Raw genomic sequence first — 17,527 nt, forward strand, 5'->3', positions numbered from 1 at the left:
TTGATGGAGCGCATGCGTCACATGTAAGCGCTATGATGGATGATGACGCGGATCTGGTCATGCGCAGTGAGAGAATGGAGACGCTCAACGGAATACGATGGTGTATGCTGGCGCCATTACATCGAGAGGTGCGACTTCGTTGATCTTCATCTAATATATGTATGCACTTTAATATACACTTATATTATTTATATATTACATGTTTATATGATCGATGACCAGGGACTATGTTCTTGTGATGCGGATCTCTTAAGCACATGTCACTTTACGCACATGCACTTTTGTTTATATGTACCATATGTATCTAATTTAATCATGATTGTAATCACAGTATGATTGGCCAGTCACTTGAGACTTGCCTTTATATGATTGTTATCTTCACTGTTTCTATGCTGGAAGAAGGCTCTTGTGAGCCGAAACGTCGCAAAGTTGCCAAAGTTATGGGTGAATAAAGCTCCACTGATTTTTCACTTTATCTGGAGTGCAGTCCTATCTTTTTCAAGTCGTATTGTTGGGGTATTGCCGCTGCCCTTGGGGATTTTGCACCCGACTCCTGGTGGTGCTCCCGCTGGATTTTCTTCAATATATATATACATATATATATACATATATATACATACATACATACATACATACATACATACATACTTTGTAGTTTTTCAGTCAATGGACAATATATTATTAGATTGACAAAGTTTTAGTTCTATAACAAATCAATAAATGTAATTAATGGCTGGCTTATGTAGAAAAGAAAAAATATATTAATAATAATATAAAGATTTTTTATTATTATTATTATCATAATATATATATATTTTTTTCCTACATAAGGCTACTTTCACACTAGCGTTCGGAGCGGATCCGTCTGATGTTTGATCAGACGGATCCGCTCCGATAATGCAGACGTTTGCATCCGTTCAGAACGGATCCGTCTGCATTATTACTTAGAAAATTTTCTAAGTCTGAAAGTAGCCTGAGCGGATCCGTTCAGACTTTACATTGAAAGTCAATGGGGAACGGATCCGCTTGAAGATTGAGCCATATAGTGTCATCTTCAAGCGGATCCGTCCCCATTGACTTACATTGTAAGTCTGGACGGATCCGCTCGCCTCCGCATGGCCAGGCGGACACCCGAACGCTGCAAGCAGCGTTCAGGTGTCCGCTCACTGAGCGGAGCGGAGGCTGAACGCTGGCAGGCGGATGCATTCTCAGTGGATCCGCCTCCACTGAGAATGCATTGGGGCCAGACGGATGCGTTCGGGGCCGCTCGTGAGCCCCTTCAAACGGTGCGCACGAGCGGATACCCGAACGCTAGTGTGAAAGTAGCCTAAGCCAGCCATTAATTACATTTATTGATTTTTGTTATAGAAGCAAAACATTTTTGTCAATCTAATAATATATTCTATTGAATGTCTGTAAGTACTTTTAATATTATGAATAATATTCTTATTCGTATTATAAATTTCTTGCAATGTGTTTGTTGTAGGCAGCGGAAATGGTGGGATATCCTGTAATGATCAAGGCATCAGAGGGAGGAGGCGGGAAAGGTATTCGGAAAGTGAACAATGCAGATGATTTTCCCAACCTTTTCCGACAGGTAAGGCTTCTTTAACCCCTTCCCGACCGCAATCCGTCTATATACGTGATAGCTGCACATACCCCGTGCAGCTACCACGTGTATAGACGTCAGGCAGTTCTTTAATCCAAGCGCTGCAAAGCTTCTTCCCCTGCCCTGCTGCTGTCAGGGACAGCACACAGTCTAGTAATGCCGGCAAGGGACCAATCAGAGTGGTCCCTTGCCGGCAATCGATCCGATTGGTTAGTCTGTGCAGACTAACCAATCGGATCGCGGCAGTGTTAAAATGCCGGTTTCAGGCTCTGATCTGCACTCTGCAGATCAGAGCCTGAAATCAGGTAATGTGTAATGAAGACCCCCGATCTGTGCCCCCGATCTGTGCGCCTCCAACCCCCCCCACCCCTCCTGTGAGCCCTGCCTCCGATGCGATCCCCCCCCCCCCCCCCCCCATCCATGTATTGTATCCCTGATGCGGTCCCCCCATGCATGCATCAACCCCCAAATGTGCCCCCTCCTGCTGGCCATGCCCCGCCTTTACAGTGCTGCCCCCTATCTGTGCCTCCTGCCCCCGATGCGGTACCCCTGCTTTATTTGATGTCGGCGGCTCCATTCCTGAGCCGCCGCCATCAGCAGCGAGTGTCAGCTCTATGCTGACACTCTGCTGTAACCCCTTAGATGCCGCGGTAGCGGCATCCATGGGGTTAATAGAGGGAGGGGGCTCCTCTCTCAACCATCTGGGCTGCCGCGCTGTGATGGCAGCGCCCGATGGTTGCCATGGCAACCGGACGCTTTGCAAAAGCACCCGGTGTTGCCATCTACAGGACGTTTGATAGTATTGTACTTTGCAATGCAAAAGCATTGCAAAGTATAGTACAGCTATCAGCCCCACTGGATCTTCAAGATCCAAGTGGGACTTGATAAAAAAAAAAAAAGTAAAAATAATAAAAGTAAAATAAAGAAAATGTAATAACGAGATGTCCTTTTCTTCTGGAATGGTACTCGGGAGGATTTCAGTAATTTTGTTAGGGCCCTTCATCTCAATAATACATTTTCACATCTGAAATTATTCTCGTACAGATTACCTTTCTTGACTTGACCATAATGGACAGGGTTGGCAAGATGCGTACTAGTCTTTTCTGTAAGGATATGGCGACCAACGGTTTTTACACTGGAAGAGCTGCCATCCTCTCCCCCTTAAGAAAGGGACACCTAAGGGGCAGTGTCTCCGGGTTCTCCGTCACTATTCCTTTATCTCGGAATTTCAAGTCAAGGCCAGAGATTTGGAGAATAGGTTCTTGAAACTGGGCTATCCCCGCAAAATAATCGCCTCTGCCTATCAGCATTCACTATCCTGCACATGCGAGTCTTTGCTCAACCCCAGGAGAAGGGAGGCTGATGAGGAGCAAATTCGCATCATAGCGACTTTTGATGTGGCAAATGAAGTGGTGCGGGATATTCTACATAAATGCTGGGGTATTCTTCGGATGGACACGGATGTGGGCCATTTGGCCACTTGTGTATGTGGATTGAAATACGTTGGCAAGACTATCCACAAGTTCTGCCGTGGGATTGCAGAAAATCGAAATGATCTACGAAAAAATTTTGATACTCCCTTTGCACGCCACATTAATATGTACTATTCTGGCAATGTACGCGCAATTCTGTTCCAGGGCATAGAGATTGTGAGACCTTCCCCAAGATTTAGATAGAGTCCTCCAAAAAGAGGCCCAATGTACTTTTAGATTGGGCACGGTTTGTCCTCAGGAACTTAATGATCACATTTCCTATGTCTATTTTATTGAATAAATATGATAGAGAGATGTGACACAGTGTTTCATGGTGGTTACTTGTTTCTCTCATCCAACGCTCCATTGGCGGGGTCAGTCTGGTGGTTACCTGTATCTCCCAGTGTATGCGTTCCCATCTCTGTTACGTCCCATGGATACCGAGGCAATGGTTAATTTGGTATCCAGTTTTCTGGCTTTCTGTATCTGAGCATTCCTGATTTGGGGCATAACAGTTACTACGGGGGATATAATCCATCTCAAATTGCATACCACCTTACTCTCGGTTGCAAATTGCCCCTGGTTACCACAGTGTTGCCAATCCATATTAATGTAAATTAATGTATTTTATTTGCTTTACTGTATGCTTCACCAACCTGTCACGGATGGACCCTGGCTTATTGCCTCGTTTTCTTGTAAATTTTTTTAAAATATTTAAATATTTTGAATAATATGTAATAAAATTAACAATGTCAGAGTTAAAATTCACTTTGACATTTTTACAAATGACAATTCAATTTGTAATAACATTTCCATATAATGAAGGTGTTAAAGCTCGTCACTTGTATTAAATAAAAAATTAAACATTATAACATTAAAATAAACGGATGGATAAGGGAGAGACATAGGGTAGGGGGGGTGGAAGACAGGGTAACAAGGGAAAGGAAGGGGGAGGGGGAAAAAACTGAACATTTAAGGTATCGGTCAAATAAGCTAAATTTAAGCATCTAAAGAGTCTTACGTATAGGTATACATTAATTATTTATCTATGTATCCGAGATAACAATATAATGTTGCATAGTTACATCAAATCAAACTAACTCAGATAACTCATTAACTTTTAATATGTAATCTGTCCATTTTTGCCATATAGCTTCATATTTATCGACGTTGTGTTGAACAGTCCATTTACGCTTTTCAAATTTCTGTACTTTATACACTTCCGCTTTCCATTCCATTAAGTTAGGTGGATCTTCTTGAAGCCATCTTCTTGGTATGATCACTTTTGCAGCGTTTAGGAAAATGCTCATAAGTGTCGACTTGAAAGGTGTTTGAGACACATCATAGATATTAAAGAGGACAAGCTTCTCAGAGTGACCTTAGTATCAAATATGGCCTCTAAAATTTTACATATTGCCTGCCAGAATGGGGTTAATTTTAACCATATTTCTTTTTATTGAAAGAAAAATCAGGGCCATGGCCCACACAAGACAGTACAATGATGACAATAGGGTTCAAAATAGTTATCCAGCATACATACATGTCAAGTGTAAGCAATACAAGCAGTCATTGTCATTGATCCTAGAATGATATCAAAGAAAAGAAAGAGGGGGGAAAAAGGGAAATCAGGAAGGGAAGGAGGGGAGGGAACAAGGAAGTGATAAACTTCTGCTCTATTATGTAAAGTTTCTATAGACTTTCCATGGAGACCACAGTTTTAAGAAGCGAGAGCGTGAGTTATTTTCCCAATGCGCTAGCTCCTCAAAACGGTAGATCTGGTCTACCTTATCAGTCCACATAAGGAGAGTTGGCGGTGAGTCATTCTTCCACAAAAAGGGGATAAGTAATTTAGCCGCTGTGAGCAGCATCGTTGGAAGCTCATGTTTGGCGGGTGTGAGGGAATTGTTCGGGCACCATAACAAAATAAGCTTAGCATCCAGTGATATCTTAGTATTGCATATTTGGTTAACTAATGTCTAGATTAATTTCCAAAACGGTTGAATCTTTTGGCAGAGCCACCAAATATGTGACAGAGAGCCAGTGTCTGTGCCACATCTCCAACATTTTTCGGAGATTTCTGGGTTTAGTTTATGCAAGAACTCAGGTGTTTTGTACCATCTACAAAGGAGTTTAAAGGAATTCTCCTGAATCCTCACACAACGATTGAAGCCGTGTGAATGAGCCAGGATAAACGCCTTCTCTGGCTCCGTAAGGGATATGGAGAGCTCCTGTTCCCATGAGACCACGAAACGAAGCTCCGGGGGCAGGGAGGAAAGCATTTCTTTATACATCTGAGATAATGGTCTAAGGGGGGGTTTGGTAGCCAAGACCTTCTTTTCAAGCCAGGAAGGGGAACTACTATCAGAAAAGGGTCCGATACACAATTTGGTATCTCTCTGGAAATTTGCTAGGTGAAAAAAGGGTGCAGCTTTGACCTCAGGGAGGTCCATTACTGAGTCCCATTTTAAACAACCATCCGGGAGAAGGACATCCCGCAGAGAAATGTCAGCGAGCTTAGACCAAATCCCGGAGGGGTTCAACACAGCTGGATGGATGTGGCTTTGTAGTAGTCTAAGTGGCATACAAGTGTTTGGGAAATTAAAGATTCGGGATTGAACCATTTTGGACCATTCCACCAACATGCCCTTCCGAACCGGGGACGTATAACAATGATTAGCTGAGATAGGCCTAATACCCCACAAAGTAAGCAATTCTTGGTTAGTCAATAGTGCATTTTCAAGACGGGAGCAAAGGGAGTTAGATTGGCGAGACATAATAGTTGCACATCTACCTAGTTGTACAGCAGTATAATAAAGCTTCACATCTAGCATTCCAAAGCCTCCGAACCTCTTATCCCTTGTGAGGACAGAGTAAGCAATACGTGGTGACTTGCCGTTCCAGAGAAAGCGTGTGAATTTGGAAGCCAGATAGGGAGGGATTGCAGCAAATACAGAAATTTGGGAAGGATAAAGGTCTTAATGTAATTTTTTTCGTCCCACCCAGGAGACAAATGGGAGTTTCAGATTTTGTAGATGCGTACGAACCGTTTGTAGGAGCGGCATGTAGTTAAGGGAGGCCAGATCCTGGACATTAGCCGATACATGAGTTCCTAAATACACAATGTCTCTGGAGGCCCAGGAGAATGGAGTCTCACGCTTAAGATCATTAATCACTGCTTGTGGACAGGAGATATTGAGTGCCATGGATTTTCCATAGTTAATTTTAAAATTTGATATAAACCCAAAATCTTCAAATATGTTCAGCAACCTGGGCAAGGCCTCTCTAGGGTTTGAGGTCATGACTAAAAGGTCATCCGCGAATGCTACAGCAACGTGTGTACAAGAACCGATTTGTAAGCCTTTAATCTCTGGGTCCATTCTGATTTTACATAAGAGGGTCTCCATCACTAAGATGAATAGTGCAGGAGATAAGGGACACCCCTGCCTCGTCCCATTAGTGATGCGAAATGGTGGTGACAGTGTTCCATTAACTTTGACCATGGCAGAGGGGGTCGAGTATAACGTATAAATGGCAGTAATGAATTGGTCTGGGAGGCCAAACCTCGACAGGGCCCGCGACATAAAATGCCAGCTGACCCTGTCAAAGGCCTTTTCCGCGTCAGTACTTACCAACACCAAGGGCTTAGATGATCTTTTAGCCCAATTTACAAGATGGAGAAGCCTTATTGTGTTTTCTGACCCCTGTCTGCCATGGACAAAACCCACCTGTTCTTCATGGACGATGTCGGGCAGCACATCCTGAAGCCTAGTGGCCAAGATCTTCGCCCACCACTTCACATCACAGTTGAGCAGAGAGATCGGCCTATAGTTGCTGCAGCATGTCGGATCCTTATTCTCCTTATGTAGGACCATAATGTGTGCCAATAAAGAGTGTGGAGCCAGAGAGCCTCCAGTGAGAAGGTAGTTGCACAGGTTCCTGAAACGGGGAATTAAAACATCTTTAAACTATTTATAATAAGTGATGGAGAACCCATCCGGTCCTGGACTTTTGCCCGAGGGGATGGACAGGAGTACCTTATGAATCTCTAAATCAGTAACAGGCCTAGTCAGTTGAGATGCCCTGATAGAGGTTATAGAAGGGAGATCGAAATTCTGTAAAAACTTATCAGTGGCTTCTGAGAGATCACTAACAGCTGCACCATCGGGGGGGGGGGGGGGGGGGGGGCTTTAGGTTGTATAGAGCCTCATAAAAAGCACAGAATGCCTTAGCTATATCTGGAGTAGATTTATGTACTTTGCCTTTGGGGTCCTTAATAGAGGAAACAAAGGAGTCAGAGAACTGCTTCTTGGCAATGGTTGACATCAGTCTGTTTCCTCTATCCCCATGTGCATAGGCTTTAAATCGTGAGCGTAGGATCAGCTTTGCAGAGGTGATATTTAATAGGTTTTTTTAAGTGCACTCTAGCTTCAGTAAGTTCTGTCAAGGTGCGCTTAGCCTGTGATTCCTTGTGAGAGGATTCAAGTCGAGCAATCTTCGCTAGCAAAGCGTCTAATGCCTGCGTTCTTTGCTTTTTCACATAGGCCCCTAGTGCAATTAGTTCCCCCCTTATAACTACCTTATGGGATTCCCATAATATGGAAGGAGAAGGCGGGGATTCTGGTGTATCGTTAAGCGCAAAAAATTCGGAAAGCGAGGCCTTGATTTTGCAAGCGTGGGTGGGGTCCAAAATCAAGGTGTCGTTCAAACGCCATAGGCGTTCTTTTCTCTGTGGTCCGGACAGGGAGAAGTTAATGATAACAGGGGCATGATCGGATAACGTGATACTACCAATCCGGGCTCCAGAGACATTTCGAATATGTGAGTCAGACAAGAACAAATAATCTAATCTGTGGAATGACATCTTGGCATGTGAATAAAATGTATAATCTCGGCCGTTGGGGTTTAAAGTACGCCAAACATCAAGGACCTTCAATTTTCTCAGGGAAGTTTTAAGCCTTTTCAAGAACTTATAGGACACAGATGGTCTCCCCACCGATGTGTCCACTGCCGGTTCCAGGGCAACATTGAAGTCGCCTCCCAAAACTAACAGTCCATCAGAGAAAGATGACGGTAAAACAAGGGTCTGAACGAGCCATGGTACTTGGCCTCTATTAGGTGCATATAGATTGGCGAATGTAACTGGAGAGTCACCAATTACACCCTTTACAAAAATGTACCTGCCCTCAGGATCCGCTGAAATAGCGGTATGCTTAAAGGGAAGGTTTTTGTGTATAGCTACACTAACTCCTCTACTGGCAGAATCATGAGTACTATGAAACCACTGAGCAAACTTCCTAGGAGGAAGATTAGGAATTTTATTTGTTCTAAAATGCGTCTCTTGCAGGAAGGCTACCGAGACTTTATCCCTCAGAAGGAGAGAAATGGTTTGAGACCTTTTGCATGGCTCGTTCAGCCCGTGTGCGTTTAGGGAGGTGACTACAATTGAGGACATGACAATATACGTACTAGGGAGAGAAAGCACATATTACCCATGGAAATGTCTAAGAGAGCATAGCATATATGAGCAGGATGAGGAAAGGAGGGAAAAGGGGAACATGTAAAATAAAATAATGTAAGAAAAATAACCAACAACATGTTAAGCTGGTAAAAAACCAGCTCGGATGAAATATTCATCTAGAGAAAAGTAGGTGCTTACCTATCACCATCCAAGACAGGGTTGGATTGGCGAGGGGGCAAGTAAAGCACCTTTTGGTCTACAACAAAAAAGGAGACCAACAACATAAAATACTTCCAGCACCGGAATCTATCCGGACATCACCCTGCAATTGGGGAGAGAAAAAATCGCCTTCTTGGAGGCAGTGTTCCAAAACATCAGAAAAGTGTCCCGGTTAAGGCATGACTTCTTATAAAAACTCTAGGCCATAAATGTAAAATTGACCACAAAACAGGACGATCAGGAAAGAGCCACTACCTTCCATGTAAAACATTATACCATGGGGCCGAGAGACAGTCATCTCTATAGTAGAAAAATAAGGTAGGACATAATATTGGCAGTCCATGCTAACAGACAGATAGTACCAATGTCACCTTGGTTTGAGCTCAAGTGAGGGCCCTGTCCATCTTGCTGCGTCCCAAACGATCTGGCTTACTTGCGGATGCCGTCTGCCAAGAGGGCACACGTGGCGGGGTAGGCAGGCGGCCATCTTGGTCGGCTGGTAGTCACGAGGGGATCTCCACAGGAGGGACATCCAAGGACCTCCAGACTGATTCTAGGTCTGCCGGTGAGCGTACTGTGAGCAGCTTTCCATTCCTGGAGATCGCCAGCCCAAAGGGATATAGCCATCTGAACGGGGTCGACGTCTTCCTGAGGACTTCCAGGAGAGGCTTGAATAAGCGCCGCTTGGCCAAGGTAGATGGCGCTAGATCCTGGAACATCTGGATCGGCGTATTTTCATATTCTAGCACCTCCATTTCTCGTTGCCTTTTCAATAGTGCCGCGGTGTCTACATAACTCAGTAGGCCGCAAATCACGTCTCGTGGCGGTTCTTGAGGTTTAGGCCTAGGACGCAGCGCCCTGTGTATGCGCTCCACCACTATTCCCTCTGCTCTTTCCGGTTCAAGCATCATGGAAAATAACTCACGCGCCACTGTCGGCAAGGCCTCTGTCGCAATAGATTCAGGTAGGCCGCGGATGCGAATGTTGCGCCGGCGACTACGGTTCTCCTGATCCTCCAGCTTCAGGAAGGCGTCGTTTAGTAAGGCTTTGTGAGACGCTAGCACCTCTGACGCTTTGCCTTCATAGGTCATGATATCTTCTTGTGTGCTTTCTAGCGTAATCACTCTCTGGCCTAGGTGCTTCATGTCATCTTTGATGTCTGCTAGATCTTGTTTGAGAGGCGTAAGGGCAGATTCAAGAACCCGGCGAAGGGTCCGTTCAGAAAGAGGCGGATCTCTGGGCCTTCTATCCGATATATCGGAACCGCTGCCTGCATCTGAGAGTTCTCCTGTGTCGGAGTCATTAGCAATAGACGCCGCCATATTGGCGCCTTTCTGCACGACAACCCTCGATGTTTTCTAGAGAAACTTCTCCATCTCTGGTTGTTTGGAATGCCTTGGGGTCGACTCTGTACTGCCTCTGGTCTTGTCTTTGCCAGGTTTCCCCATAATAAGGCAATTTATGAGCTTAAATAGGGCAGATGAGCCGGAATGCTGGAGGAGCTCAAGCTCGTGCGGCCATTCAGCAGCGTGGCTAGGCTCCGCCCCCCAGAATGGGGTTAATTTTGTACATGAATACCAAATATGTGAGTAGGTACCTAGCTCTAAGTGACATCTCCAACACTTATTGCTAATTTCGTTGTTTATTCTGTGCATGACTAAGGGAGTCTTATACCATCTTGCATTAATTTTGAATTGTGTTTCTTTCATAGCATATGATCATGAGGTCTGGTTTATATATCTGATCATTTGATTAATTTGGTTGTCGTTTAAGTGGTGTTGTAATTCTTTATTCCATTCTTCAATGTATAAAGGAGGATCGTTAGTATCATTCATCATTTTATATAATTTAGATAATATGTGTCGGGGTGTGTCATATGTATGAAGTAATACATTCATAGTATTATTGGTGCTATCTTTAAAGTTCGATCTCCACTGTGAAGTATTACTAGCTAACATATTATATTGCTTGGGTGTTAGATTTTGTAATCCAGGGAAATTTTTAATTTCTGAGAGTGGTATTATGGTATTGTCTTTGTATATGTCTTTTAATTCTAGATGTTTATTTGTTGTATTGTCTTGCAAGTCTGCAAGTATATTAGTCCATGTATGCGGGATAAGGCTACTTATTGGAGTGTTTATATCACCGCTTGGTATCAGGTTTTGTGTTTTATTTAAGCTATGCCATTTATTCAATATTAATCTTGTGAATATGTTTTTGATTTTTTTTATCTTCTTAGTGTAATTGGGCGTTTTCCATAATAAAGCGTATAGGTTAGTGTCTTCGCATTCTCGTTCTATGTCAACCCATTTTTTCTCTGGAGTGACCTTCCTCCATTCAATAATTCTGGCTAGGATGGAAGCTTTATAGTAATTTTCTAGGTCAGGTAGGCCTGTACCGCCATTTTTCCCTGACCTAGTTAGGGTCATATAATGGATTCTGTTTTGCTTGTTCTGCCAGATGAATTTTAAAATATTTTGCTTCAATTGTTTGAATAGGGTCTGTGGTAGCTCTATTGGTAACGTTTGAAATAAATAGAGAATTTTTGGAAGTATAATCATTTTAACTAGATTTATTCTACCAAACATTGAGAGCCAAAGTGGTTTCCAATCCATCAATAATTTGTTTATCTCTTTAATTAACGGTGTGAAATTGATATTATATAGGTCTTTTGGTTCGCTACAGATATTTATCCCAAGGTATTTAAAAGATTTATTTGCAATTTTAATTGGGGTGGACTGTTTGATTTCTTCCCAAAGTTGTGTGTTTAAAGTGACATTATAGAGTTCTGATTTGTTGAGATTTATTTTAAAATTGGATACCTCTTGAAATTTTTCAAATTCAGTAATTAGGTTGGGCAATGAACTCTTGGGGTTAGTGATGGCAAATAGTGTATCGTCAGCGAAAGCTGCTATTTTATGTGTTTTGTATTTTGTTTTGATGCCTTCAATATCTGGATTTCCCCTGATTTTTGACAGAAAAGGTTCTAAACACAACACAAAAAGTAACGGTGACAGAGGGCATCCTTGTCTTGTACCATTGTAAATTTTAAATGGGTTAGACAGGAGTCCATTTACTCTGATACATGCTGATGGCGTAGAGTATAGTGCCATGATCTTTTCTATGAATGTTTGAGGGAAGTTTAGTTTACTTAATACTGCTTTTAGAAATTGGCAGTTTAGTCTGTCGAAAGCCTTTTCGGCATCAGACGCCAACAAGACTAAAGGGATCTTTTTGGTTTTTGTTAGCTGGATCATATGTAGTACTTTAATTGTATTGTCCTTAGCCTCCCGCCCAGGAACAAAGCCCACCTGATCACTATCAATTAAAGTAGTTAGTAAACTTTGTAGTCTGTTTGCCAGTACTTTTGCGTAGATCTTGATATCATTATTTAATAATGAAATTGGTCTGTAGTTGCTGCATTCTGATTCGTCTTTACCTTCTTTTGGTATGACCGTAATATGTGCCAGTAGAGACTCGTTCCTGAGCGGGCAAACTTCAGAGATTTCATTAAAATACGAAATTAACCACCTCCGGACCGCTGTACGCACAGACGCGTCCTGGAGGTGGTAGATTCATTCCGAGTGGACGCATATACGCGTCATCTCGCGAGACGCGAGATTTCCTGTGAACGCGCGCACACAGGCGCGCGCGCTCACAGGAACGGAAGGTAAGAGAGTTGATCTCCAGCCTGCCAGCGGCGATCGTTCGCTGGCAGGCTGGAGATGTGTTTTTTTTAACCCCTAACAGGTATATTAGACGCTGTTTTGATAACAGCGTCTAATATACCTGCTACCCGGTCCTCTGGTGGTCCCCTTTGTTTGGATCGACCACCAGAGGACACAGGTAGCTCAGTAAAGTAGCACCAAGCACCACTACACTACACTACACCCCCCCCGTCACTTATTAACCCCTTATTAGCCCCTGATCACCCCATATAGACTCCCTGATCACCCCATATAGACTCCCTGATCACCCCCCTGTCATTGATCACCCCCCTGTCATTGATTACCCCCCTGTAAAGCTCCATTCAGACGTCCGCATGATTTTTACGGATCCACTGATAGATGGATCGGATCCGCAAAACGCATCCGGACGTCTGAATGAAGCCTTACAGGGGCATGATCAATGACTGTGGTGATCACCCCTTATAGACTCCCTGATCACCCCCCTGTAAAGCTCCATTCAGATGTCCGCATGATTTTTACGGATCCACTGATAGATGGATTGGATCCGCAAAACGCATCCGGACGTCTGAATGAAGCCTTACAGGGGCATGATCAATGACTGTGGTGATCACCCCATATAGACTCCCTGATCACCCCCCTGTCATTGATTACCCCCCTGTCATTGATCACCCCCCTGTAAAGCTCCATTCAGACGTCCGCATGATTTTTACGGATCCACTGATAGATGGATCGGATCCGCAAAACGCATACGGACGTCTGAATGAAGCCTTACACGGGCGTGATCAATGACTGTGGTTATCACCCCATATAGACTCCCTGATCACCCCCCCTGTCATTGATCACCCCCCCTGTCATTGATCACCCCCCCTGTCATTGATCACCCCCCCTGTCATTGATCACCCCCCCTGTCATTGATCACCCCCCCTGTCATTGATCACCCCCCCTGTCATTGATCACCCCCCCCTGTCATTGATCACCCCCCCCTGTCATTGATCACCCCCCCCTGTCATTGATCACCCCCCCTGTCATTGATCACCCCCCCTGTCATTGATCACCCCCCCTGTCATTGATCACCCCCCCTGTCATTGATCACCCCCCCTGTCATTGATCACCCCCCCTGTCATTGATCACCCCCCTGTCATTGATCACCCCCCTGTCATTGATCACCCCCCTGTAAGGCTCCATTCAGACATTTTTTTGGCCCAAGTTAGCGGAATTATTATTTTTTTTTCTTACAAAGTCTCATATTCCACTAACTTGTGACAAAAAATTAAATCTCACATGAACTCCCCATACCCCTCACGGAATCCAAATGCGTAAAATTTTTTAGACATTTATATTCCAGACTTCTTCTCACGCTTTAGGGCCCCTAGAATGCCAGGGCAGTATAAATACCCCACATGTGACCCCATTTCGGAAAGAAGACACCCCCAGGTATTCCGTGAGGGGCATATTGAGTCCATGAAAGATTGAAATTTTTGTCCCAAGTTAGCGGAACGGGAGACTTTGTGAGAAAAAAATAAAAAATATCAATTTCCGCTAACTTGTGCCAAAAAAAAAAAATTTCTATGAACTCGCCATGCCCCTCATTGAATACCTTGGGGTGTCTTCTTTCCAAAATGGGGTCACATGTGGGGTATTTATACTGCCCTGGCATTCTAGGGGCCCCAAAGCGTGAGAAGAAGTCTGGTATCCAAATGTCTAAAAATGCCCTCCTAAAAGGAATTTGGGCCCCTTTGCGCATCTAGGCTGCAAAAAAGTGTCACACATCTGGTATCGCCGTACTCAGGAGAAGTTGGGGAATGTGTTTTGGGGTGTCATTTTACATATACCCATGCTGGGTGAGATAAATATCTTGGTCAAATGCCAACTTTGTATAAAAAAATGGGAAAAGTTGTCTTTTGCCAAGATATTTCTCTCACCCAGCATGGGTATATGTAAAAAGACACCCCAAAACACATTCCCCAACTTCTCCCGAGTACGGAGATACCAGATGTGTGACACTTTTTTGCAGCCTAGGTGGGCAAAGGGGCCCATATTCCAAAGAGCACCTTTCGGATTTCACTGGTCATTTACCTACTTACCACACATTAGGGCCCCTGGAAAATGCCAGGGCAGTATAACTACCCCACAAGTGACCCCATTTTGGAAAGAAGACACCCCAAGGTATTCCGTGAGGGGCATGGCGAGTTCCTAGAATTTTTTATTTTTTGTCACAAGTTAGTGGAAAATGATGATTTTTTTTTTTGATTTTTTTTTTTTTCATACAAAGTCTCATATTCCACTAACTTGTGACAAAAAATAAAAACTTCCATGAACTCACTATGCCCATCAGCGAATACCTTGGGGTCTCTTCTTTCCAAAATGGGGTCACTTGTGGGGTAGTTATACTGCCCTGGCATTCTAGGGGCCCAAATGTGTGGTAAGGAGTTTGAAATCAAATTCTGTAAAAAATGACGAGTGAAATCCGAAAGGTGCTCTTTGGAATATGGGCCCCTTTGCCCACCTAGGCTGCAAAAAAGTGTCACACATCTGGTATCTCCGTATTCAGGAGAAGTTGGGGAATGTGTTTTGGGGTGTCTTTTTACATATACCCATGCTGGGTGAGAGAAATATCTTGGCAAAAGACAACTTTTCCCATTTGTTTATACAAAGTTGGCATTTGACCAAGATATTTATCTCACCCAGCATGGGTATATGTAAAATGACACCCCAAAACACATTCCCCAACTTCTACTGAATACGGAGATACCAGATGTGTGACACTTTTTTGCAGCCTAGGTGGGCAAAGGGGCCCACATTCCAAAGAGCACCTTTCGGATTTCACTCGTCATTTTTTACAGAATTTGATTTCAAACTCCTTACCACACATTTGGGCCCCTAGAATGCCAGGGCAGTATAACTACCCCACAAGTGACCCCATTTTGGAAAGAAGAGACCCCAAGGTATTTCGTGATGGGCATAGTGAGTTCATGGAAGTTTTTATTTTTTGTCACAAGTTAGTGGAATATGAGACTTTGTAAGAAAAAAAATAAAAAAATAAAAAAAAAAATCATCATTTTCCGCTAACTTGTGACAAAAAATAAAAAGTTCTATGAACTCACTATGCCCATCAGCGAATACCTTAGGGTGTGTACTTTCCGAAATGGGGTCATTTGTGGGGTGTTTGTACTGTCTGGGCATTGTAGAACCTCAGGAAACATGACAGGTGCTCAGAAAGTCAGAGCTGCTTCAAAAAGCGGAAATTCACATTTTTGTACCATAGTTTGTAAACGCTATAACTTTTACCCAAACCATTTTTTTTTTTTACCCAAACATTTTTTTTTTTATCAAAGACATGTAGAACAATAAATTTAGAGCAAAATTTATATATGGATGTCGTTTTTTTTGCAAAATTTTACAACTGAAAGTGAAAAATGTCATTTTTTTGCAAAAAAATCGTTAAATTTCGATTAATAACAAAAAAAGTAAAAATGTCAGCAGCAATGAAATACCACCAAATGAAAGCTCTATTAGGCTACTTTCACACTAGCGTTGTTTTAATCCGGCGTTCAATTCCGACACCGGAACTGCCCGCCGGATCCGGAAAAACGTGTGAAAACGGATTACATTTGAATCCTGATCAGGATTTTGATCAGAATGAAAAAATTCATTGGAAAAAACGGATCCGCCATTTAGGGACTTTAACTTTTTTTTCACATTTTTCGGGTTTAACATGCAAAAGCCGGATCCGTTTTGACTGAACACACAGTGCCAGATCCGGCGTTAATGCAAGTCAATGGGAAAAAGGCCTGATCCGGCGTTCAGTCAAAGTGTTCAGGCTTTTTGGCCGGAGGTAAAAATACTGCATGCTACGTTTTTCTGAAAAGCCTGATCAGTCAAAAAGACTGAACTGAAGACATCCTGATGCATCCTGAAGGACTGACTCTCCATTCAGAATGCATGGGGATAAAACTGATCAGTTCTTTTCCGGATTTGAGTCCCTAGGACGGAACTCAGCGCCGGAAAAGAAAAACGCTAGTGTGAAAGTACCCTTAGTGAGAAGAAAAGGAGGTAAAATTCATTTGGGTGGTAAGTTGCATGACCGAGCAATAAATGGTGAAAGTAGTGTAGGTCAGAAGTGTAAAAAGTGGCCTGGTCTTTCAGGGTGTTTAAGCACTGGGGGCTGAGGTGGTTAAATGGGGTGCTAGAATGTCTTGGAATTTTTTGTAGTAGATAGCAGAAAAGCCATCTGGGCCTGGGCTTTTACTGTTTTTAATGGAATTAATTGCGGTTTTAATCTCTTCAATGGTAAAGGGGATTTAAGTTTTTGTCTGGTATCCTCACTAAGTTGCGGTGGGGTATATTCTTTTAGATATTCATTTATGGCTTGATTTGTATTATTTTGGGATTGAGTGTCTTCCTTTAAGTTATACAATTTTCCATAATATTCTTTGAAGGTATCCGCAATTTTGTTGGAGTCAGATGTTTCTTCTTTGTTTGGCATCTTAATTTTGGATATGTTAGTTTTGGCCCTCTCTTTCCGTACTAAATTACCTAGCGTTTTACCGCATTTGTTGTCGTTTAAGTAGTGTTTGAATCTGGATAAGAATAGAAATTTTTGGGTATCATGATCTAGCAGTTCCTTTTAAATCTCTTCTCAACTTTATCAATTTTTGCCCCAGAGTTGCGTCTAGTGTGTTTTTATGTGCTAGTTCCAATTTCCTTATTTCATCCATTATATTTTCTAGATCTTTGGTACGTTTTTTCTTCTCTCTAGCACCCATTTGGATCAGATATCCCCTTACTACTGCCTTGTGTGTCTCCCATATCACAGGGTTACAGTTTCCCTCTGGAATATTGTCTGTGAAGAAATTATTTAAATGGGTGTTGAGTATGGTCACATTATCTTGTTTTGCTAGAAGACTTTCATTTAATTTCCATGTGCCCTTACTCTTATCCAGGGGTGATGATTGGAGTTTAACATATAATGGGGCGTGATCCGAGAGAGTTATTGGTTCATATTCTGCTTTTTTAATTTTATCTAAGTCTCTTTGGTCTATGAAAATATAGTCTATTCTCGTGTAAACCTTATGCACTG

The 17,527-nt window shown here is 42.9% G+C and overlaps 1 protein-coding gene across 1 annotated transcript in view; it reads left to right on the plus strand.

Moving 5' to 3' along the window:
* Positions 1 to 17,527, plus strand: part of ACACA (acetyl-CoA carboxylase alpha) — a 993,014-nt gene that overhangs the window by 125,292 nt on the left and 850,195 nt on the right. Inside the window, exon 9 of the mRNA XM_040424192.1 lies at positions 1,487 to 1,597. Within this exon, the coding sequence (XP_040280126.1) occupies positions 1,487 to 1,597 (111 nt within the window). The remainder of the gene's footprint in view (positions 1 to 1,486; positions 1,598 to 17,527) is intronic.

This window comes from Bufo bufo, chromosome 3, assembly GCF_905171765.1.
Source record: "Bufo bufo chromosome 3, aBufBuf1.1, whole genome shotgun sequence".
NCBI classification, from domain to species: Eukaryota; Metazoa; Chordata; class Amphibia; order Anura; family Bufonidae; genus Bufo; species Bufo bufo.